The sequence below is a fragment of the Aphis gossypii genome, chromosome 1 (assembly GCF_020184175.1).
Source record: "Aphis gossypii isolate Hap1 chromosome 1, ASM2018417v2, whole genome shotgun sequence".
NCBI lineage: Eukaryota > Metazoa > Arthropoda > Insecta > Hemiptera > Aphididae > Aphis > Aphis gossypii.
In genome coordinates this window covers 40,603,015-40,628,042 of record NC_065530.1, presented here as the reverse complement: position 1 = coordinate 40,628,042, position 25,028 = coordinate 40,603,015, and the positions used below count along the sequence as shown (strand labels likewise).

The 25,028-nt window shown below is 26.0% G+C and overlaps 1 protein-coding gene and 1 long non-coding RNA gene across 2 annotated transcripts; one reads left to right on the top strand and one right to left on the bottom strand.

Moving 5' to 3' along the window:
• Positions 1–9,103: 9,103 nt before the first annotated feature.
• On the bottom strand, positions 9,104–12,678 carry LOC126549764 (uncharacterized). Its single transcript, XR_007603872.1, has 3 exons — positions 12,332–12,678; positions 11,767–11,917; positions 9,104–9,740 (listed from the first exon to the last, which is right to left on the bottom strand). It is a non-coding gene; the product is annotated as an uncharacterized LOC126549764 (long non-coding RNA).
• Positions 12,679–17,768: 5,090 nt separating this feature from the next.
• Positions 17,769–23,376, top strand: LOC126551173 (uncharacterized). The gene is made up of 8 exons (XM_050203971.1): positions 17,769–17,988; positions 18,156–18,481; positions 18,581–18,777; positions 18,946–19,195; positions 19,679–19,833; positions 19,980–20,513; positions 20,583–20,929; positions 23,365–23,376. The coding sequence occupies exons 1-8, from the start codon at positions 17,893–17,895 to the stop codon at positions 23,374–23,376; spliced, it is 1,917 nt and encodes a 638-aa protein (XP_050059928.1). The 5' UTR covers positions 17,769–17,892.
• The last annotated feature ends 1,652 nt before the right edge of the window (positions 23,377–25,028 follow it).

Sequence of the window (25,028 nt, the reverse complement as noted above, 5' to 3'; positions counted from 1 at the left end):
CACGTAGTTACCTTATTTGTTATTTCATTATTTTTTCTGGATTTTGTACATTTATTATGTATCACACGCAGTACACAAATACTATAATATTCCGTAAAATATTAATGCTGATTATCGGGTATTGAGTTATATAGGGTGAATGAGCTGAGATAATATAATATTATAATATACGGTACACAACTAATATGATAATATGGATATAGCTGGGATCGGATATTTCTTTTTCATTTTAAACAGGTTTCTAAAAAGAATATATAATCATTTCAATATAGACGGTTAATGACAGGTACATATTTATTGTTCCTATTGTGAACTGTAATGCGTGTCTTTTAGGAACCCAGTTTTAAATATTAAAATAATATAGTTATAATTTTATTGGTACATCTTTATTATTGTATATATTTAAATTTGTCGATTGTAAATATTAGCCATACTCCTTTCAGTTATTTTAGAAAACCAATCTTCGTGCTCGCACTGCGCTAATACCATTGGTGAAATTAGGTAGGTACGCTGTGATTGGTCGCCAGTTGTCAACCGCTGCCGTCACTAATTGCCGCCGTCGAAGGCCGTTGCTGTGCATACAAACTTACATAGAGATTATAAAAACATCATTATTTATATTTGTATCACAGGTGTTATTATAAATTTTGAGTATTTGGGATAGTATCGTGATATAAGTATTGTCCATATAGCTTCCCTATTTGTTACAAAAAAAAAAAAAAAAAAAAAAATGTAGTCTATTTAATTTATTCAATTTTTCCGTTATACGTACTATATGTCTTACAGTAGGTACACTCGTACTGATAAAATAAAGTTTAATGGAACTCTTTAATTCATTTTACGTTTTACACATTTTTTTCAGTTAATAATATAAAAATTCAAACCAGCCCGTATACTCCTGTATGAAATACGATATTTTTGAATTTTTTTTAGTTCTGCATGACTTGCATTTTAAACCTTATTACAACTGTTGTAACTACAAATTGTAATTACGAAGGTCTAGGGCCCTTTCAAGTCTAGAGACCCCGTACATTTTCGTGTATTGCCATGTTGAGTAGAACTACCTGTGATTTATATCATAATATCTCGTATTTAGGCTAACGAACGGTCTCGATATTTCTCGGAATAGACGAATAGTTATTAATATTTAATATAAGTAAGTACATTTTAAATCAGTAAATATAAAATGTTTAAGTTGTTTTTAATTCTTATAAATGGTATACCTATTTATTTATTTTTACTACGTATACTAGAGCCCATCTGAATATTTTTTCCTTGTGTATAGTCTCTTGGTCTGTAATACATTTGTTCAACGTTTCAATTCAATGATTTTTAATTCGACTTATTGAACAAACGTGTTTTGTCGTCTGAAATTTCAATAACATATATACCTATTTTTTTATTTAACTATATTCATCAATTATTTACGGTATAGGTGGGTACACTAAAATCCCAAGACACATCACATATACCTACTTCCTGCTCATATATATAATAGGTACCTAGCATAATAAAACCCGCATATAGGCACATTTTCGATTATATATGTGATTTACTGATCTATACAAAACATTTGACAACTATACATTTATGGGCAGGAAACATAAATTAAGATAAACATATTTTTGAAAATCGTGTTTCAATGGATAACAAAAGAATGGAGTTCTCTGCTTAGTGTCATCTTTGATATAGGTCATGTTAGGTACGAGTTGGTATCTTCATTTCTAAGAAAAACGAAAATACCCGTATTATATATTAATATATTATCTATATGGCTATATAATATAATATGCAGAGTTTTACATAAAAATATGAACAATTTAAGTATAAATATTCGATTAGGTGATTTGATATATGAAAAATATTCGGATAAATCGAATGATTCAGATAAACCATAAATTATCCGGATTACATAAATTATTGTATCGATTATCTTAATATATTTTGTAAGTATTGAGTATATTTTAGTAATTCAATAATCGGAACAGACATTTTTGTTAGTGCTTTATAGTTTTGAAACTCGTACCTTGGGACATTTGATCGAATCACTACAATACTGTGCAAATGAGAAAATAAACTAGCAGTGTACATTTAGTGAATTTTCTAACTTCATAAGAATTGAAGATGTCAAGAGTATCTCTCTGTTTTGTAGATTGTCTGTGCCATGCATATTGATGCTGAGAAGTTGTTATTAATCTTATAGAATTGAGTCGTTTGTAGATGTACATCAGAAGTCGGCAACCTGCGGCCTGTGTAACGATTTTATAAGGTTCGCGAATACAAGTTAAAATTATTAGTATAAAAATATAGAATATCAAATTATATTTGTTAATAAAAAAAAATTAAACTGTAAATAAAATAAAGTGTATGGCCTGTGAATTTTGTTTTTATGTTTTGGCCCTTGACACCAAAAAGGTTGTACACGAATTTATATTTTGTCCGTGTTGTTGTTAAATATTGTGTATTTTTCTAACTGCATCGATATTACACTTTAATGATTTTGTTTTAACGTATGGTGTTATGTATTATTATTTCTGGTTTCTGAGAGCTGCCCATATGAATGTATTTAAGTCACTATAGTTAGGGCTATAGGCCGCCTAGGGTGTAAATATCTTTATATTATTGTTTAGTCGTCATAAATATTGTTTAAGCTGCGTGTCTATGTATTTTTTATTGGTATAAATATTGTTATATATTAATTATGTATTATATTTCAAAAATGAAACGCATTATTATATTATAATATTTTACATTACCACACGATGATAACACAAGATAAACAGGTATAAACATGTATGTTAATAGCAGGGTTGAGATGAAGTCGACCGGATGTGTATTTGGCTAGGTCACGTGCAAGGCGCAAACCGTGCATATAAAGTATAAATAATATTATTATATACAAACAAAATTATATATACATATATATATATATATATATATAATGTATGAGAGTATACTCGACAAGTGTAAGAATATTATAACGCACCGTCTAAAAGGGTAATACTAGAAATGGAATAATTATTATATGTATTTCGCACAAAACTACAACACATAATTTACTTACCAGTTATCATTATGATTGTTGTTATAATAATTGTAATCAACATGATAGATGTATCGATGATGACGGTTGAATCAGTCGACATAAAAAGGTATCTTTTAAAATATAATCTCAACATTATGAAATATATTTGTACGGAAACCAAACTTCAACATGACTTCATGATGAACGATGGTGTGGAGACATAATAATCAGGGTCGTTTGTGTTAACCGATTTGTACAAAAGGTACTGTAAAAAATTGCTACCTAAAATTAATAAGTTATAAATTAATTAAGCTTGCCAAACAAATTTCATTTAAACGTAGAAAAACATTGTATTTTCTTGACAAAGACACAAAGTATTGTTACATACATAAAAATAATAAATTAACCTCAATTAGCGTTTAAAACATGATTATTGTAAGGGGGATTATATCAGGTAACTTATGAATACATTATTTTAGATTTTATTATTTCTCGAAGCATTATATTATGTGCACTTGTAAGAATTGTACCTACGCTATGTCAAATACGATAGTTTTCTATGCAAAGCTGTAGGATTATTAGATAAAATAAGGCATGAATTAAAAATCAAAACTAAATTAAACGTTTAATTAAGTTATCGTTATTTTTTTTTGTTATATATAACAAATCTAAGTTAAGAAGTTACGTATGTAACATTTATAACACTTTAACCTTAAGTTAATATTTTATACATTAATAATAAAATCAATCGAATAAAATTCAATACAACCATTCGTTTGTAATTTAATTTAATCAACGATAAGTATTCATAACCGAGAAAATCTTCAATGTGTATTGATGTATAATAAAATAAGTAAAATACAGTTTTTTCAGTTAATGATATTTTAAATAAATTATTAATTATAATCTAGTGGATTTAAATTCAAGTTTTTTATTACTTGTTATAGAAAATTATCCTTTCTATAATACCTAATTAATAAAAAAAAACTTTAAAAGAGTATAATATTATAATGTATACATAAAGGAATATGTTCCCAGTAAAAACTAAAAAGTAACTCCAAGTTTCAAAAATTATTCAAAATCAATTATTTTGTAAGTATAATACTTTTATTACCGATTAAAAATATTTTATCTTATAGACGACTATGGCATAGCTAGCTTAATAATTATTCAAGAAAAAGGGAATATATAGTGTATTTACGAGTATTACACTACAGCATTCAAAAAATATTATAGGTTTTTATTTTTTATACATTACAACTATGATCCTATTTGATAAGCGACAAATGCAAACTAAAAAATAAAACTACTTACTAATAATTTTATTTTAATTTATAGTGTATATAATAATAACCAGATGCGAGATATGATTGGTGTGATCGATAAGAATGACCTTCAATATCCGTAAATATCTGAAACACTACAAAAATGAAATAAATCGTACAACCTTTTAATTATACCGATTCTGTGTTTTTTTTATTTTGTGCCACTGTAAGAAATGTGCTTATATTTATAATCCTATGCTAAAACGTCTGTATCATATGGCAATGATAATAACTACTATAAATACCTATAGACAAAAAAAAAAATAAGAACCGAACACGCTATACAAATTAATTAAAGTGTAACATTCAAGTTGGGTAAATAAAAAAGAGCATAGAACTTAAACATAAAATATATTAGCGGATGATTCGTATGGATTCAAGAAATTTTGAGCTTTGACCCATTTCCACGAATGTTTAAAATTGTTCAATATTTAACCATAGAAATGCCCAAACCCATAGATAAGTATACGCTGAATAAATATTTGACTACTTTGTCCTTGCAATACAAACGGACCGTAAATGTAAATACAAAACTCTGGCAGATTGAAAACGTTTCTACATTAGAACTAAATAATGATTATAAAAGAACTATAACTAATCATAACAATCTGCGTATTATTTCAAGTAGGTAGTAAGCCAAAGTCATTTTTTAGATTCTTAATGAATCCACGAAAGTTAAAGTTAAGATTTTACAATACTAAATGCTTATTTGTCCGTTTATACGTTTTATAGTAGAAAAAATATTTTGATCTCCAACTAGGTACAACTTTGAGGTGTTGGATGATTAAATATATATAATCAATGATATTGTTCATGATGGACTGTCTTTCATTTAGATATTCTGCTATATAGTTTTTAATTCTGGCCACAAAATCAAGCATATCACGTAGCATTGAAACAATAACAGTGTAATATTACACAATATATATATATATATATAATTAAAAACAATAGAAAATTGTAATTTAATTAATTTAATTTCATTCAATAGGTATTTCACAGATGGTTAAATGGAAATTTTGAAAATTGTTAGAGGGCGATGACAACTTCGGCGAGAAAAAATGTATAAAGATGATCTAGGATTTTCATAAAACACTTGTGTCCAGTTATTGTGTCTGGTCGAAATTTTGTCGGGATTTCAACTTTTTTACATAACATGTATAGGACATCCAATAAAGAGACGAAAACAACTTTAACATATGTATATACTATTATTTAATAATAACGACTTGAAGTTTTCAATTTCAAATATTTGGTTAATGTTTGGATGCCCTGAGAAAATTTTTTATAGATTCAAGTATCGTGTACGTGGTTCATCAAGTCAACGTACCATTCTTATGCATTATTTTTCAGGTAGTTTAGTTTATTTAGTACCTGTGCGAAGTTTTGCTAGAACTCTCGCTTATATGTATATACCTACGTATTTATGTACAGGACCACGAAAGAAATGACCACGTTATACGAATGTAATTTAGATAGGTTAAGAAACAATAACATTTAAGAACAATAACTAAGTAAATAAATAACTAATAACTAATTAAGTTTTTAATTTCAAATATTTGACTAATGTTTGCTCTTTACTGGTTGCCTTATACATGTTTTTTATAGGTCCCATTGTGGAGTATGTAGTTCTATTTATCATCGAACTAATTATGAACTTGGTCATAGAAACTAGAGTAGCATTTTTTTCAATAGGCAGTACTTCGATACTTAGACAACGGAAGCCTGAATTATTTCCGGTATATACAATTTATGAACGGCAATATGTTGCACTTTAAAGTTAAATTTTGTAGTTTTTTTTTTTAAATTGTACTTAACTTTTAGTAATAAGTGTTTTGTGAATGTCCGGAGTGCCCGTCTCAATTCAGTTTCAGTAGCAGTTGGCACATGCGCGAAGTAATTTAAAGTACTTCAGTCTTCAGGCTTCCGATAAATGATTTAATCACACTAATGTTTCAATTTACACATGTATAAATCTTTGTTTTATTTTGTTATGAGGTACTATTATTATTTTAATTATCACTTATGGAACATATTGAAAAGAAGCGTATTCACTGCAGTGATCGCAGTTGCAGATAGGTGGCAAATGCAAAGATAAATTATAATCTTAATAGTTTCAAGTACACAACTTCAGTCTTTAACAGTACCTATAGTTAAATGATCAAAACCTTATAAATGTATTAACTTGATAAAAATAAGGACATTTCTATGAAATGCTTGATTAATGTTTTAATTTATAGAAAGTGAATACTGAATAGTAATTCTTATTTTAAACGTTTGAGTAGTCGGTCTCCTACTTAATTAATTTAGATATTTAAATAATTAATGATAGTCGTTCAAAATTTGATTCATTGATTAATTAATTTTTTCATCAAAATTCGCCGTAATGTGTTTTGGAGCATGAAAAAAATGTCATTCAAAAAGGTAAAACTGATAACAGTGAAAAAATGCATAAATTTTTACATTTCTAAATTAACTTTCTGAATCAAATATTATTGACATTTTATAACTTAATCAATGACGAGGTACACTTTACATCTACTATTTAGTTGAGTCGTTACCTATATTAATCTGCTATTTTTTGTTTTTTTAGAAATCCACAGTTATAGTATTATAATTTATAACTGTGTGTTAAAAACGTATAAGTAATATTATGTTATAGTTCAAAAGTCACCAAAAAGTAATTTCGTTCGAATTTTAAGAAATTGTTCTTAACTGATGTCATACATCGTATATTTTTTTAGTAACAGAACATAATATAAGAGTTATAAAATTGTGTTAATCAACAATAATTATTGAAACTAGTAATTTAATAATTTCAATACTTGTACTGTTAACTCTTAGTGATTTTTCAAAGATTATGTTTTATGACCAATACCTGAAATGGAATCTTCAATTTAAAAAAAGTTAATAACATTATTATTAGATTATTCGAAAACTAATCCTCTTTTTACAAACATTTTTGAACATATAGACGTTCTTAAAAAAACCTATTTCGCACTAATACAATCGATAATACATTATGGTATCACAGCATGAATTAGGTTATAATATATAATATGTCTTTAAATAATAAATAATCCATAGTAAATAAAAATATTATAAAACCAAAAACCTATTCATCAGAATAATTATTTAAAGAATTTAAAATATTTAACGATAAAATCTGTATTATATTATAATTTATTTATAGTAAATTCTTTCTTTTCTGTTTATTTTAATAAAAATTATTGTTAAAATTTATATTTTATAATTTTAAAACATAATGTTATGATCCTAGTGTAGCATATGAGACGATAATAATATTTTTTATAAATCGATTTATGAAAATAAATTAAACAATTATTATTGTATAAAGGTAAAACAGCATAAGTACAGCAAATGTTTATACAACAGATAGGATATATTTGTTATATAAATATGTACATGGTAAAATAATAATTTAAATAAATAAAATACATATTTGAGATTATTACAGCATTGTTAATGTGATCAATCTTTCTTTTAGATACCTACATGGTAAATATCAAACCGAGACACCGAGTAAATCTGGTTTGTTTAGTGAGGCTATTAATTAATAAAAGTTGCCCTATTATTGACTTCGTAATAGTTTAAGTCATAACTCTCCTTAAGTATAACCTATAAAAATCAACAAACACCAAACAAATTTACGATTTTGTTTGTATGATGTAAATATTTTATAAAATATATTTTCAAAATTATCACTTTTCTACAAATTCTTCTATTTAAATATTGTGTAAGTTCTAACGAGTCGGGAACATGCGCTCGGCCACCAAAATTCAGGCTTATCTACCAACTGATCAACGTTCGCGTAGTGAAGTGTAATACTGGATCAGAATTTGTAGGGATCGCCGGGTAAAACTGACAAGTTATGCGATAGGAAATTTGTGTGTTGTGTACTTGTCTGCATATTTATATAGCTTTGAACAAAAAGGTAACTAAAATAAAATATGGTAATAGGTACAATGTTTCTGGTAATTAACATAATACAATATACAACATGGCCCTTCTCACTCAACGAATATAATTATACGTTCAAAAATGATACACCTGCGGCGACGTTTATCGTTTGCGCATCGTCTTTTTGCCTATGCCAAATTTCGTACATCCTATTTAAGTATAAAAATACAATAAAAAGGTATAAAAATAATTAAAATAATTTTTAACACCAGATGGTGGTTAAAAATTCAATAATTTTCAAAATTTGCATCTAATATACCTATATAAATATGTACCCATCTATAAAACTACCTAACTAAAAATGAATTTTGTTGGGTAAATGGACGTTGCACAACTCTCTTAAAAAAAATGTAAGTGCTAAGTATAAACAACCATCTATGGTTCTTCTAGCCCAATAGATAAAAAGCAATTTTTCTGTATGTAATTTTAGAGTAAGTATACATGGATACTTTTATATTATAAATGATGATTCTAACTGATTTATTAATTACTCAATATTTCCTTTTAAAATGAACACCATATTAAAATATATGCAATTAAATTAATTAAAAATATAATAAATAAATAATTTAAAATATAAACACGTTATTAAAAGTGAGTGATAATTTGTACGCAAAAAAATGGTATTGAATATCAATGAGTCCAAAATAAAATGGTTTGTAGTAAAAATGAACATAATAAAAAATGTTTTACACAAAATACAGTTTACCCATGCACCGATTTATAATATTAATAAATATAAAGCTGACAGTAGTGATCGTGTAGAGTCTACACTGTAGACCCTACAGGGAACTATGAAATCGTCAGTTAGAATTTAAGAGAGAAATAGATATTTCAATCCCTGGACTATTCATAAAATGTAAAACTTTATATATTTTATGTGAGTAATTATAGAAGGTTGACTAACGAATTTTCAAATGATTTTCACACAGACTGACTTGTCTATGATCATCACGATCATGAATTTTTATTATACGAAATCGTTTAATTCGATATTGATGACATGTCCTAATTAGTAATTATTATTATTTATTAATTATTATTTGCATTTCGGTATAATAGAGAACAGGTAAATACATAAACAAAATATAAAAGTAGTAAAATAAATATTTTAACTATGCACACTACAGTTGTTGTAGACATTGCAAGTTTTTTGATATGAAAATCATTTTGTTGCCCTATTTTTTCTCGTTTTGTTATTGTACCTTGTGCGGTTTATTTTTTATAGCCTTTCCAGATGTCTACTCTCAACAATTATTGTTGGAACAATAAAACGCTGTGGATATACCCGTAAAACACATTTGATATTTTTGGTGGGCATGAAACCGCATATCCACGTAGGTACTTTTGCTCTCGACGCCGGCAAAACGTGTTCCGAATAAAAACGTCAGAGAAGTTTGAATTTGACACTATAAAAAAAAATAAATAAATAAAATATATTATGTAAATGAATAATGAAACAACGCCGTGCGACGACTTATAAAACAAATTAAAGACTTTTTTGTGTTCTAAACGATGTAATGATTGTATACTGTAAACTGTATACAGTATACCCAGTACCCACCCAGCATTCATTTTGAGTAAATTTAAATAAAACGAAATATTCAAAAGATAAATTCCGCGAGTAAAACAAAATATGCTCTTTGATCACATGAATACTATGTGTATATTAATAGTATCATTTTAAATTTTATTTAAAACTTAAAGAGGTGCTTCGTGTATAAAACATTTATTAAATATTACAACGGTACTATTAAACATGAATTATATTATGTATTGATTGTATCGCACTAATCGCGTAATACACATTATTATAATATGAAGTGTGTGTATACGTTATAAACCAATATTATTATATTATGTATAAAAAAATATTTAATTAATTAATGTAGACTTGACATTTTCTAGAAGAGGTAAGAGTATTTTCATAGTGTTTATATAGTGACTAATGAATGTTTATACTGAAGAGAGGTGTTTTGAGGTAGGTACGAACCAATTGATTTAAAATTACGTATAATATCTATCTTTTATATCGGAAATTTGTAAACTAGCCTAATACTGGTAAAAACAAAATTATACACGTAAGGTTAGATGAAACTCATTTTCAGACATTTTTTTTACATTAACTATATGATGAGTGATGACTCTTTTGTGCACGTTAAAATATTGAGTTGTTTATAACTACCCGATATCAAAGTATTTGTAAAAATAGTGAAAGAGACCTATATCTTATTTTTGGAGAAAAATGACTACAACTTATAATTCAGTTGTACTTTACATAAAAAAGGATATATTATGGGGAACTTTGACTATACGCTTTTCATTTTTATATTGAAAATATTATGTATAATTACTTCGATTGTAATTTATATTTATGAAAGAAGGCCTTGAATGAATGTCTTTATTGATCTATATAAGGTCTTTAAAACCATCACGATAATACTATTAACGTTCTAATTAATAAAATCGGTAATTTTTCGATTCTTTATTCGACATTGTTGCGGTATGTGACCTATCTAAAACTAATTTTGATCATATCGTCATTTATATTTTTATAAATAAACATAGTGTAAATAAAGTCAAACTATAAAATAGTGAGCATGTTCAAATAATACAACAATATTATATTATATACTTTATACTACCGACTGCCATAATATTTATGTTCGTCGATTTTTAAACACGGTTGTATGGTACGTAGGGATAAACACAAGAAAAAAATACGTATAACGTTCCAAATTTTACGTCTTATAAAAATATTATTTTTCTGGTTTCCATATCATATACACATTATACATATAATATACATTTATGATATAATTTTATACATGACGTTTTATACGCTAATAAACATTGAACCCGCCGCATGCCGTTTAAACGAATTTTAAAATAAAGTAATAATCTATGTCATTACATAGACATTTAGAATTCATTTATCGTGAATCGAGTAATAATTTGTTAGAAATTAAGAAATCATTAAAGGATTTTTCTTAAAACGTATCAGAGGATGTATCAGCGCATCATGTGATGATATTGTGATGTCTTTTCAATATGGATAAAATAGATTTACGCAGTCGTTTCTAATGTGGTTTTTGAGAAATTTAAAAAAAAAAAATCAAAAATTACAAAAATTATAGATAATAATATAATAAATTTAAAACGACATGTGTCTGAGTATTACCTCAAAAAATGTATTTATAAAATTCGTTTATAAATAAATATAAATAGGAATACAGACACATAGTCAAAAAATCAATAAAATAACAAAATTTTAAAATATTTTTGTAATAGTTGTCGATTTTACAATAAATAAACTTGATTAATTCTAATTAGGCTGTTTGGTGTTTAAGGCACCTAGGTATATGCTTTTTAACCGTGATCTATGTTGTACTTATAATAATGGATTATATTAGCTTTTATATTATAGTTTATTACTTTTTAAAAATTGCTTGTATTTTCTATGAAATTGTTCGTCTTGTTCGTGACAAAAGAATCATCATTATTTGCATAATATAATACATGCGGTTATACTTTTGAATATGTCCGCTGGCTTTTTGGAATATTATCGTTGCTGTATTATAGTGCACTATAATAATAATATAAGATAGACGAAACGTTAAAAAAACACAACATTTAATTATGACGATAAAACCTTGATGAGCTCTTAGAAATGAAAATGAAGATTTTTTCATTTCTCTCCCACGTCTGCGCTAAAAGATATTTTCAGAAATAACATTATTGTAATATCGAAACAAACTCCGCTCCGTCGCTCGAGTTAGCTACAAGTCATAATATTATGTTTAAGTATACACCGTTATAGGTACTACACGGTTCGAATTTTTTTACATAATCTTTTAGCGCGCGGCGCGTCGACATAAGATTATACGTCGCGGCGGCGAAAACGCTAGCCAAAGGACTCGACACGGCTTAAAGTGTTTTCTAATTAAATGCAAGGTTTTAATCTTTCCGGTCGGTTATCGACTTCTATTTTCGGCATTACTTCAACGCTGGATTAAGCGTGTCACGCAGGAAGTTTGTACGCATTTGCATACCGCATGTTGACTTTTGTACCATGGCTGTTATAAGATGTACGGCGCGGTGTATACGCACCACCAGATATGATCGACAAAACTTTTCAGTTTTCTCGTTCTCAAAATCACACAACACATGCACACCCACATAATAAACACGACGGTCACGATGGTAAATATTATTATTATGTACACACTACACCACAGGTTAGTGTATTATATGCCGCGTGTTATTTGTGGTGTGTACAGTGTGTTCAAGCTAAGATGAGGTACCACTAAATGTTTCAGCCGGATGATCTTCGATTGAAATTGGATTTTTGGAGGTAAATACTACCGTAATACTTATTTTGAGAAAACTTCATATTTATAACGCTTTTGTAATGCTCTTACACCATACACAAACCATTATTTTTTAAATTGTCTATATGAGTTTGTAGAAAAAAATTGCTGGTTGTATTTAAAAAAAAAATAACATTAATATAAAAAGATTTTTTTAATACTACACAATTTACAAATAGTTATATGAAAAGTAGAAATTTGAACTTTCAAATAATCTGTTTTTAATGAAATTTAAATTAAAAAAATAAATTTTTCGAGAGAATTTTATATTAACCGTTTTTAAGGAGTTTAATATATACGCTTTTCTAAGTATCATATGACGCTGGGCGAATAGTAAGTGACCATTATTGTAGAGTATGTGACTGCAGTTTTAAAGAGATGTCACCAAACTTCGTAATGAAGTTCACTTGAAATCAATAGTACCACTTTTTTTATACTCTTTTTAGTTCTGTTTAATTTATATTTAAAAACTTTTCAATTCTTACATTTTAAAATCAAATTTAAAATGACGATAAGAATTCAAATATATATTCAGATTTTATTTTTCACCATCAATTTTATCGGTGCAATAATAATAAAAAAAAAAAAAAAATCTACAACACAGAATTTAACCTATAACCTGCAATTTATTTATTATTATTTATTCTATAATACACATATATATTTATATATATATATAATATATATATATAATATATATAATTAGTAAAACGTCTTAAGTCACGACTCGCACTTAAGTAAAGTGCCAATAGTGGCATGTTGAGAAATAAGATCATAACCACAAATAAAAGGCTGAGGATTGGGGCACATTGGATAGGTATCCAATAATGGCGCCACTACAGCGTTTATAACGTGTATTAATATTCCTTACGCTCTCACCCATCACTATAAGTGTTACATTTATCGTTATGATTAAACGTAATCCGTAGTCATCTTTATTGAGACAATTCGTATAAACCTTTCTGATAGTGTCAGTGTTGTTATAGACAGTGGTTAAAAAAATAAAATTAGGTCATAAAAAATAAAATTACAATAAATTATTTATATTTTGGTGAATAGACACTAGAAAGACGAGTTGACATAGATAGCTATTATTATATAACTATTATATGATATTTACAGATATTTTTTAATTGTGATATTACCACAGTTAATGTTTTGAGTAATTAATTAGATAATTATTTGATTTACTATAAATTACTTATTAGTTATTAATTATTATAGCAACAAAGAACGATGATAATTATTTTCTTTTATATTAAAAATATTTGTTGGAATTTAGAACTTTTATTATTATGAATTTTACTAAATTACATCTTTCATTTATTTTAAGATATTATTATTATTAATAAACATGAATCTAGTCTTACTATTTTAAGGAATTTACTTAAAGATGTTATTAAATTTTGAGTTTTATTAGTTGATATAACACAATAAAAATATATATTAATCATAATAATACTAATATAATATACCTAATAATATATTATAATAAATGTAATATTTCTGAAAAAAATTATATCAATTTACCTTATTGTTAAAAGTAAAATAAATGGTTTTAATAGCTATATCAAAAACACAAATCATAATATATATATATCGATATAGGCAGTCAAACTGTCTCAGTTTAGAATAGGATTTATAAAGAATGGTATAGATAACAGAATTCAAATTTAACATACCCATAATAGTTTCTCAATCATCGTATTATTTACAGCACAGTGGTAGTTCCTTGCTCACTTTTTTTCATTATTATTATTATTATTGTAATTTCTTGTCTGTAATATTCAGAGATGGAAAATGACGTTCACCTATACATTTTATTATATTTCATTTTACGCATTTATTAAGGTTTTGCACATACCAGCAATTGGTGACTTTTCCACAGATCTTTTAAAATGTTTTCAAATTGTTCTGACTGCTTTTTGCTATTCTAAAAGGTTATCATTTCCAATTTGAGTCTTGCCGGCAATTTGTAATATGGTTTTTTTTTAGTTTTATTTTCAATATTTATTATACTTTAGGGTGAGATCACCACGGTGCCATGCGTCGTATGGGATGACATTTGTATAGTGCCATAGTCCAAAGGGAACTCTTTTTCAAACAAGGTGAAAGACGGTAGGGTGATGTTGCCGAAGTGAAAAGTGCTGGTTTTTATTAATATTGACAAAATTCACTTCAGTTACTTTATTGGGTTTCATTCAACCGAGCATAAATAATATTTCATTTAATTTTGAACTGTTTTTATTTATTTTATTCAATAAATATTACAAAATATACAATAAAATTGAAATGGATTATAGACGTAGGTTTATGTAAACATTTTAAAATACAATATGCTTTATATAATAATATGTAAATTTAATTGTACAAATTTCGTATTAAATTAAATATAAACTATATAAATCAATTTTGTAAGTAAAAAAAAAAAGAAAAACTGTGATATGATTCATCACTAATAAGTAGGTATAGTTTTGTGGAATATGGTCGAATTGATGGTACTTGAATTTAAAAAAAGGTAATGGCACTTGGTAAAAACACGTATAGTGGCCGAACTGCACTTAGGCTCAAAAAAAAGTATTTTAACAAAAATTTCATACATTTGATGGGTAGAGTGGTTAGAGTGTTAGACATAAGATTCGTAATATTTTCAATGTTTTTAAAGGCGGGTTTTCACTATTCATGTTTGACTCGTGAAAAGTTTGTGTGTACACGAGAACGCTCATAGTCGGAACCTGCCTTAAATTGTAACTTCTTTTTTGAACGAGTGCAGTTCGATGTAGATAGGTACAGTTCTTTTTACCTGATAGAGGTTTTTAATTTATACTTAATTTATTTGTAGTTTATGAATAATTTAGTTTTTACTTCGGCGGGCCAAAAAAAAAAAAAAAAAATGTCTTAGTACTTAAATGATTATAATAATTATAATTTAAATAATTGGAGAAGGAAAAACTATAAACATTTTTCAATCTTTGAATATTCATATTATGTATAAGTATACGATATATTTTTTTATTAGCTACTGTATTAATATAAGTATAAAACTATAAACTATATTATACTATCTCAACAGTTAAATATTACAAGAATATTATATTATTATTTGTTATCATTTGTATATTAAAATAACTGAATAACTGTTTTATTACCTTTAGTTATCTGGTCAAAATTGTTTCCATCGTGTGCTATAATGATTTATAATTGCGTATTCAAATTTCAAACATCCATTATTGCAGTGACTTTCTCAATAATAATAATGTGATACACTCAACACCTATTGTACACTAGAATAGTTACCATTTACCAACGACATTTTTGTAAATTTTTTTAAAATAATATTTATATGACACTTCATATTTGATAATTTATTAAAAATTTTTTTGATTTGTATTTCTTGTATCTAATTATATGTTATAGATATATTCAAATAGGTACTTAAATATACAATACACATTATATGATACATATGTATATGTGAGTGATAATATTGATAATTATCCATAGTTAATTAATTAACAAACCTTATACATATAAATAGCTTTTTATAAAAGTACAATAGTTAGGTAATAAATTTATGTAATTATATGATTACACAAACTTATGAATCAAAATGAGCAATCTTTTAAGTAACTGAAATGTCGTGTATCTAGATTTCAATCAAGTATTTTTATAATTTATAAATAATCGGCATCATACAATAAAGAAACTTTGGTACTTGGATTTTAATGTTATGTATACACAGAATTTCTACGTCGCAGATTAAGTCAAGTTGAACTTATAGTTTGAATATTCCACTTTAATGCAAGTATATGAGGAATTTTTAATTTTACAAGTATTTTTAACTTTTAAGTTTTGATAAGTTTTAATAAGTTTTAAACTGTATATTTATATTTTAGAAATAATTCTGAGAAATAATTTATCATATTCAATAGTTTTATTTAGTTTTATCGAAGTAGAAGCATTTTCATTAACCTAAAATGTAGAATATGTTAGCAGTTTAAACATAATAATATTATAGTCTTTGTCATTGCAGTTGCCGCAGTCAATTCATATATGTTGTTTAATAATTTTGTTAAAAACTTTAGGTGAATGATACTATAATATACCGTCTCTAGTATGATATAATAAAATGTAGACCCATATTAATAATATATATATATATATATCAGGGACTGGAACCGTACCGAAATAGACCGGTTTTGGACCGAAACCTTTTAAAAATTTTGGGACCGAAACTGGACCGGAACCCTTAAATACATTTTTTTAGGAACCGAAACCGAAACCGAAACCTATATTTTGATGTAGAGGTTTTTACGGTTTTTTTGCGGTTAAAAAATCCAATAGATATTTTATGTATAAATGTATAATATATATTACATAATAATACTAATAACTAATAAGTAATAAGTTAGTTATTAGTAACAACAGATAACTATCATAAAATCGTAGACCTATAATTCCTATATAATGTATTATGTATATAGTACGTTTCCACGCTAAAATTGAGCCGCGACGGTCAAATACGACGTGTCGGTATCGGTTCCGCGCGCAATGCTTCGTAAAATTGTTATTTACATTTTACGTTCTTGGAATATTGATGTGTTTTACTAATAATCGGTATTACCATTGATTATAAATACTAAGTAATAACAATTTTTTTGTAGAGTGTTTGACAAATGGGTATTAAAATAAATATGTAATAAGCAGTACCCATGTAAAAACATCAAAATAGAGTGTACCATAGTCTGCGAACATAAATATACATAATACACTTATCGTTAGTATACATCCAAGCAAGATACACCCTCTATACATTATTAAAATAAACTAATAGTATTTTATCAGACAATTATTACAGTAACAATGAAAATAATATAATATTATCGAAAATAGCACAGCCACGTTATCGACATCGTCGTCGTCGTCGTTAATAATAACACAGAATATTCATAAAATAATAATAAATATAATAATTTTATAACAATTAAATATTATTACAGCTAAAAATAGCTACGCATGTTTACTCTTTACTCTATGCTCTGTACGACACTGCTGTCTACTGCTGTATACTGCTGTGAACGGTTCTCCCGTCTCCGTGACCGCTTAAAAGTTTATTGTTAAAAATTAAAATTTATATTATTATAAGGTATTAAACTATAAACTATAAATTTTAATAATATTCAATTGAAACATGGGTCGCCCAAGTGTGTCAAAAATTCATTCTTATTTTATTTTTAATAAGAATCTAAATGAATCGGCAAGTAAAAATTGTGAATGTAAAATAAAAGTAAGTACCTACAGAATTATTATTTAATACTAAATTATTATAAATGTTATTATAAATTGTCGTAGGTACTAAGTGGCTAGGTATCTTAGTAGCTATATAGTATAATACTATAATGTATAAATTTTTTTTTACAACTGATACAAACAATTTTTTTAATATTATAATAGGGAAAACATGGCACAAATCTAAAACGTCATCTAGCTTCCCACCATGATCAATTGTATGAAGAATATATGTCAAAAGAATTAGAAAAAAATAATAGTTCAAACAAAATTACAAAAAAAGAATCACAACTTAAACTATTCAACTTTTTAATACCTAAAGTTAAGGTACAACTCAATAAAAAAATGATAATAGATGCGTGTGTTGATCTTGTGACAGTCAACGGACGTCCATTCAGCATGTTAAATGATACAGGCTTTCGGAAAATACTGGATCCTGTTTTAAATGGATTTCAGGAGAAAAAATTTACCATCAATTCTTACTCGATTAAGTATGAATATTGATATTGTTTTAATTATGTTGGCACAATATTATATAAATATACAGGTAATCAATAATAATTTATGTATTTTAAATTTTTACCTCTTAGGAAACATGTACATACAGAGTCACTTCTTATACAAGATGAAATAACTAATGAAGTTCAATCTAAACTCATTTCACTCAAACTCGATGGTGTTACTAGACTAAATAGAGCCTTTTTAGGTATAAATATGCAATATATCGTTGATGATTGTATTAAACTCAGGACTTTGGGATTAGTAGAACTGACAGAATCACATACAGGTAAATATTTGAAATATTTAGACTTTAGTACAATAATAATATACAACAATAATACAATAATATGAGTTGTTTGATTTGCTTAAGTCTTTTACCAAATTTATTTTAGTTTGTATAGTAGTCAGTAGGTACTTTACAGTTAAAATAAAATTATTGTTAAACTCATTGCAGGAATATATTTAAAAGAAACAATTCTTAATGTTCTCAAAAAATTTAAAATTGAACAAAAACAATTGTACACTATCACTTCGGACAATGGTGCAAACATGTTAAAAGCAATAAACTTGGTCGAAGAAGAAATTTCAACAACAGTTGCAGCTACAACAGAATTTAATAATGAGTTAAACAATGATAGTACTGAAGAAACAGTTGATGTCAGTTCAGAATTTTCAGATTCTTCATCTTATGACAGTAGTGACAGGTAAGACATTTTTTTCAGTTTATAATAATACGTTAGGTTAAAGGTAATTTCAATAGGTACACCACTTGTTATTAGTTATCTCTATAAGTTCTTGCTAATTTGGATTTGGATTGAATTACCTATCTATCATGGTATTTTTCCATCACAGTAAAATTAACTAAATATTATATATTATACATAATATATGTATAGTAAAATTATAGGAAAATTTGTAGTTTATATAAATATGTAATACAGGGAATTTTTGACTATACTACCTAAATGAGAAAATTGTATTTTCTTTTTATTGTTTCTGAAAATGTTAGGTTATTTTTAACTTTAAAACAATCATAACCTTATAAATATTTTTAATAAGACCTTATTACCTGATTGAATATGTCAAATTCATATAGGTACATACAACCTACCATTTGTAATGAACATAAAATAAATTATATTTTTAGAAACTACTAAGTTATTAAAACTCCTGTTTATATCATTTAGTACTGAAGCTGTTCCAGTAACAATATTGGATGATGAACAAATAGCTGTGTTGCTTAATGAAGATATTGAATGCATTGATAAAGAGTATGAAGAAACAGAATATGTATTAAATAGAATTGAGTTAGCAAACCTTGGTGATAGTTCTATTTTTAATGGTAAGTTTACTGAATTATATTTTTATTAATTACAAATTTAGACTATAAGAAACTGATATAAATAAAATTTAATTGTTACTTGCCTACTTAACATAATATGAACAATTCAAGTGTTGAAACCAAAACTTTGTTTATTTTTACCATAGGTATTCGCTGTGTTGCTCACACTTTACAATTAGCTGTTCTTGATACATTGAAGCACAACAGTATAGATAAATTATTAAACAAAGTTCGCTCATTAGTTAGAAAGCTGCGCAACCAAACTTATATTTATTTAATCAAAAAGGAGAAATTAAAACTGCCAATTTTAGATTGCTTAACACGTTGGCACTCTACATTTGACATGCTAGAGAGATTACAACATCTAAAAGCATTTATCCAAAATATGGCAGCAAATGACTCTAAACTGAGAAAAGTTGAGTTGAGTCATTTGGAATGGCAACAAGTAGACATATTATTTACAACTCTTCTACCCTCAAAAATTTGTACTAAAAAATTGCAATATGAGCAATTGACACTTACTGATTTTTATGGGGCTTGGATTGCTTGCAGAATCGAAACGGAATCCTTGAACAATGTGTTTTCTAATAAATTAGTACAGTGTTTGAGATCTAGGGAACAAAATATTATGAACAACCAAGTTCTTCTAGCAGCAATTTTCTTAGATCCTCGATTTAATATAACATTGACAGAATATCAATGTAATATTGCTATTACACATTTAATAAATATTTGGTTTCATTTAAAAGAATTGGAAATGAGTCAAGTTGTTTCTAACAGTGCAAATATAGAAACTGAAAATAGTATTGATGAAAGTTTGAATAGTAATTATGTTGATACAGATAGACTTGAAGATTTTCTGAAACAGAAGGAAAGTGATAATCAGTGCAGTTCAATTTCAAGTTCAACTCCAAGCCAACAAAATTCTCAAAATACAATTTCAACAAAAATGGAAACTTTATTAAAAACGTTCCAATTAGATGAAAAGAGATTAAACCACAAAACAAATATACTAGAGTACTGGAAAACAATGAAAACAAAATACCCGGAAATTTATCAGCTATCAAAAATTGTGTTTTCTGTTCCGGCAACTCAAGTTAGCGTCGAGCGCCTTTTTTCAGGTTTAAAATTTATACTATCGCCTTATAGGTGCAATATAACACCTATACACCTGGAAGACCAATTATTAGTCAGAACAAATCGATTATTTGAAAAAAATTATAAAAAAAAAAATTCTCAAGAGTAAATTATTAATTTAATAACCTAATATATTTTGAATTTGAATATTATATTGATATTATAATGTAAATATGTAATAATTATTTTAAGCTGAAAATATATTATTATTCATGCATTTTGTACCTATCTATCTCCTTAATTATAAATTATAATATACTATAATAAAATAATTTAATTTAATAAAGTTGATTATTCTACCAGTATACTGTAATTATAATATTTTTGTTTTGTCTATTAATTTAAAATTTAAATGTTATTAACTATTAATTATTAATTAACAAAATAGTTACTTACCTAGTGGATATCTAGTTATGTTTTAAATATATTGTTATTTAAGATTTGCTAGTCATGTACAATATATGTAATACATATTGTACATTATTAATCTTTTTTAAATTTTTATAATGTTTAGAACTTAATGGTATAGTAAATTTCCATAAACAGTCGGTAAATTATTGAATATAATAGTATATTTTTTATAACTTTAAAGTTTAAATGTTTTAATGTTAATATTGCATCGTTATGATGTTATATTACTTAAATTCTTATATGGGTACTCTTAATTATAAATATCTGTAATTAAATAGAAATTCTTAATATGTTAATTTTTTATTCAATAAATAATTGATAAAAATTAAAATCAAAGGATAAGGGTTAAAACCGGTATTAACCGAAATCGGAACCAAAACCTTAATTTGATATTTTTTAAAACCGGAACCGGAACCGAAACCGAAATTTTGAAATTTTGAGAACCGAAACCTAAACCGAAACCGATAAAACCATTAAGGTTCCAGTCCCTGATATATATTCAAAAAGCTGAAAAGGGGAAATATAAACTATAATATTTAAAAACCTTTTTGGTAGGTGATCATTTTTTATCCCAAATTTAATAAATTTATTATATTGTTGTTGTATATAATTAGGACCAATACCTACCATAAATTATATATGCATAGAATATTACTGATATTAGGTTATAATGACTATAACGTAAATCTTAATTTTTAAAAGTTTATTTTTCAATTCATGTTTATTTAAATTTATTTTCATGTGGATATATTTTGTCGTATTATTTATACACAAATAATACAAAAAAATTAATAATTAATAGCCAGCGAAATAATTAAATTTTACATATTATTGGAATTATTCCTAATTTAATATTATATTAGAGTAAAAGACTTGGTTATACATTTTTCAGCTTTGAAATATCTTCTGGTACAACTTTTTTAAGTATTTCGATAATGTACCTACTTCCTAAAAAACTTGATTACGGCCATACTTAACCTAACTTAAAAAATCAAATTAACGGCATTGAATCACTTAAATAAAGTATTAAGTTAATTATACTAGTTACGTGAATTCAATTACATTGCGGTGTTTTAAAATTGTTAACCATTTCTATTATTTTACGTTTAAATCAACAAAACGCGCCTTACTTAGATAGGCAAAACTGCGAACACGCATAATATTATACAAATACGAGATATTTACACAGAATAGAACAATATATTAGGACCCAGTCGTATTTCTGTGCTGAACACCAATCAAACCTAGTGCTGAATGTCAATACACATAATATTATTTTATTATTATTAATTCAATTATGGAGAAGGAGATGCTTCAAGTGTAAAAATAAACCACTTAAATATTGTATGGTGCTTCACTAAATATTGTATTTAATTAAATTATAGAATTTAAATAATTCACGCTCTACATACTGTATTATTATTTATTATATTGTCATTCTTGCCTGCTTCACCTGTAGCTTTTAATGGTCAATACAATTAACACTAGGTATCCTATTTGCGAGTACAAATTAATAAAGTGATGTTTTTGAAAATAGTGATCTTTTAAAAATTTAATTTAATTTTATGGGTATCATCTTAAAGATCTGATCTCAAAGTACCTACACTATTTAGTGTAATAAAAAGTTTCCAGCCATTTTCCAAATAGTTGAACAATTAACCATGTATATTATTGTTATTGTTATTATATTAACTTACTATAATGGGAAATGTGTGTGACTAATTATAATTATTGTTTATTTCATTATTTGCGTTCAATTTAGCTAGTGATTTATTTTACTGCAGTAAATTGTATACAATAAAAATATATACCATCAATAATTAACAAACATTATTTTTATATTATTATGTCTATATTTTAAATACCAAATTACAATAACATAATAATTTAATTTAATTTATTGTAGTCTTGTACATTTTTTTATATTGTACGAATTAAAATTGTTATTAATTTTTAAGTATAAATGTTATCATACTATTACAGGTTCAAGGATAACTCACAAAATTATGTCTATGATATTATTTTCTATAAAGTGACATATATCTCTTCTTATTTTACAGCATCAAAATCGTTAAACAAAATGTATATAAAGGAAATATAATACCCATTGACCTTTTTGGTCCTCTGGGAACAAAACATCAATCCGTCCGTATATGTTTAATTTATATAAATCTAAGCAACGGCTAAAGAATCTAATTAAGCTTATCGACAAGGTCGCAGAGGCAGAGCTATATCAACGGTCGTTATATATTTATCTTAATCACTTTCTAATAACATGTTGCACATATAATAAACTATAATTTATATCTCATTCTGGCATATACAAATTAAAATAGTACTAAAATAAAGATACAACCTATAATTTTTCCTAATAAGTTAAAACAAGCAAATGATAAAAAATATTGTGTTTTAAATTAAAGCTCACTGAAATCTTCATCCCTAACTCTAACCAAATTCCAACAGTAACTTCTGCTAAGTTAATTCCGAAAACTTTTAAACCGATATGAAGAACAAAAATAATGAAAATGAAAACTATTGCAGTGGCTATTTCTGTTCACCATGGCCGTTTTCCATCTAATGAGTCCTATGAAGAAAATTGCTTTCAAATTTGGCGCTCTGCCAAAAAACCAGACAACTCAAAAATCCGACCTATCCAAAAACTAACATATCATTTGTATAATTAATAGGAGACATTTTATGGTACAAACCATTAAAATAACCCTTCTGATCTACACTCCTCTGTATGTTATACAAATAAAATAAAGTAAAACATAGGTAGCCCATTCGTTTGTACATTAATTTTTAAAATAATATAGGTATTTCACTTTAAAATCGTCCTACTTTTCAAATAGGAATATAGTATTATACATGTATATCATAATATGATATAGTATTTATACGTATAATAGACGGCAGGCATAACAATATTGACAAAATTACTAAAACAGGTTATTATTAGATTTTACTTATATATTTATGTATTTATAGAAATTATTTGATTATGAAAAAATTGTAACAGTTTGTTTTTTTATACAACACAAATCACCTTAATACGATTTTGTAAACACAGAATATTGAGCCGATTGAGAGCATGTTATTCATTACGTATAATAGTTCAAATTTCAAATATTATATTATAGTATTATACTCTAGAATTTAACAAATTTCATTAAAAACGTCAATTTAAACGTTAATTAATATGTCTTCAGAATTAATTAGTCGTTAATTTAGTTGATTAATTAATTTTGAACAATTAAAGTCAAAACTATTTTACACCTGAAAGATTTATTACTTAGAGTCTGTTCTACTTCATTGGACTTTATAAATTTAGCTGTCACGGTGTTGTTATAAATTTAAAAGTGTTGGTTATGTTTAAGTATAAAGAAATAATGAAGATCTGAGATAACCGGATAAATAGGTAGGTAATTGTAAATTAACATTCAAAAAAAAAATATAAACATTTTTCTTATATTAGTAAGTTATTATTATTTTGTAAAATAACCCAGAAAATTCAAAAATAAGTTTATATTAAAATATTAGGTATACTAATTTTTAGAATATTTTTCTGGCATCGGAATTTAAACAGTATTATAATGTGTTAATATTAAAATTAATGTTATTTATAATAGTATATTACATTAACTATA

Excerpts from the sequence above, each read along its gene's own strand:
- LOC126551173 (XM_050203971.1), top strand. The coding sequence starts at position 17,893 with ATGGGTCGCCCAAGTGTGTCAAAAATTCATTCTTATTTTATTTTTAAT. Across the intron at positions 19,196-19,678 it reads TCTTATGACAGTAGTGACAG|TACTGAAGCTGTTCCAGTAA; the intron begins GTAAGACATTTT and ends TATATCATTTAG. Across the intron at positions 19,834-19,979 it reads TGATAGTTCTATTTTTAATG|GTATTCGCTGTGTTGCTCAC; the intron begins GTAAGTTTACTG and ends TTTTTACCATAG.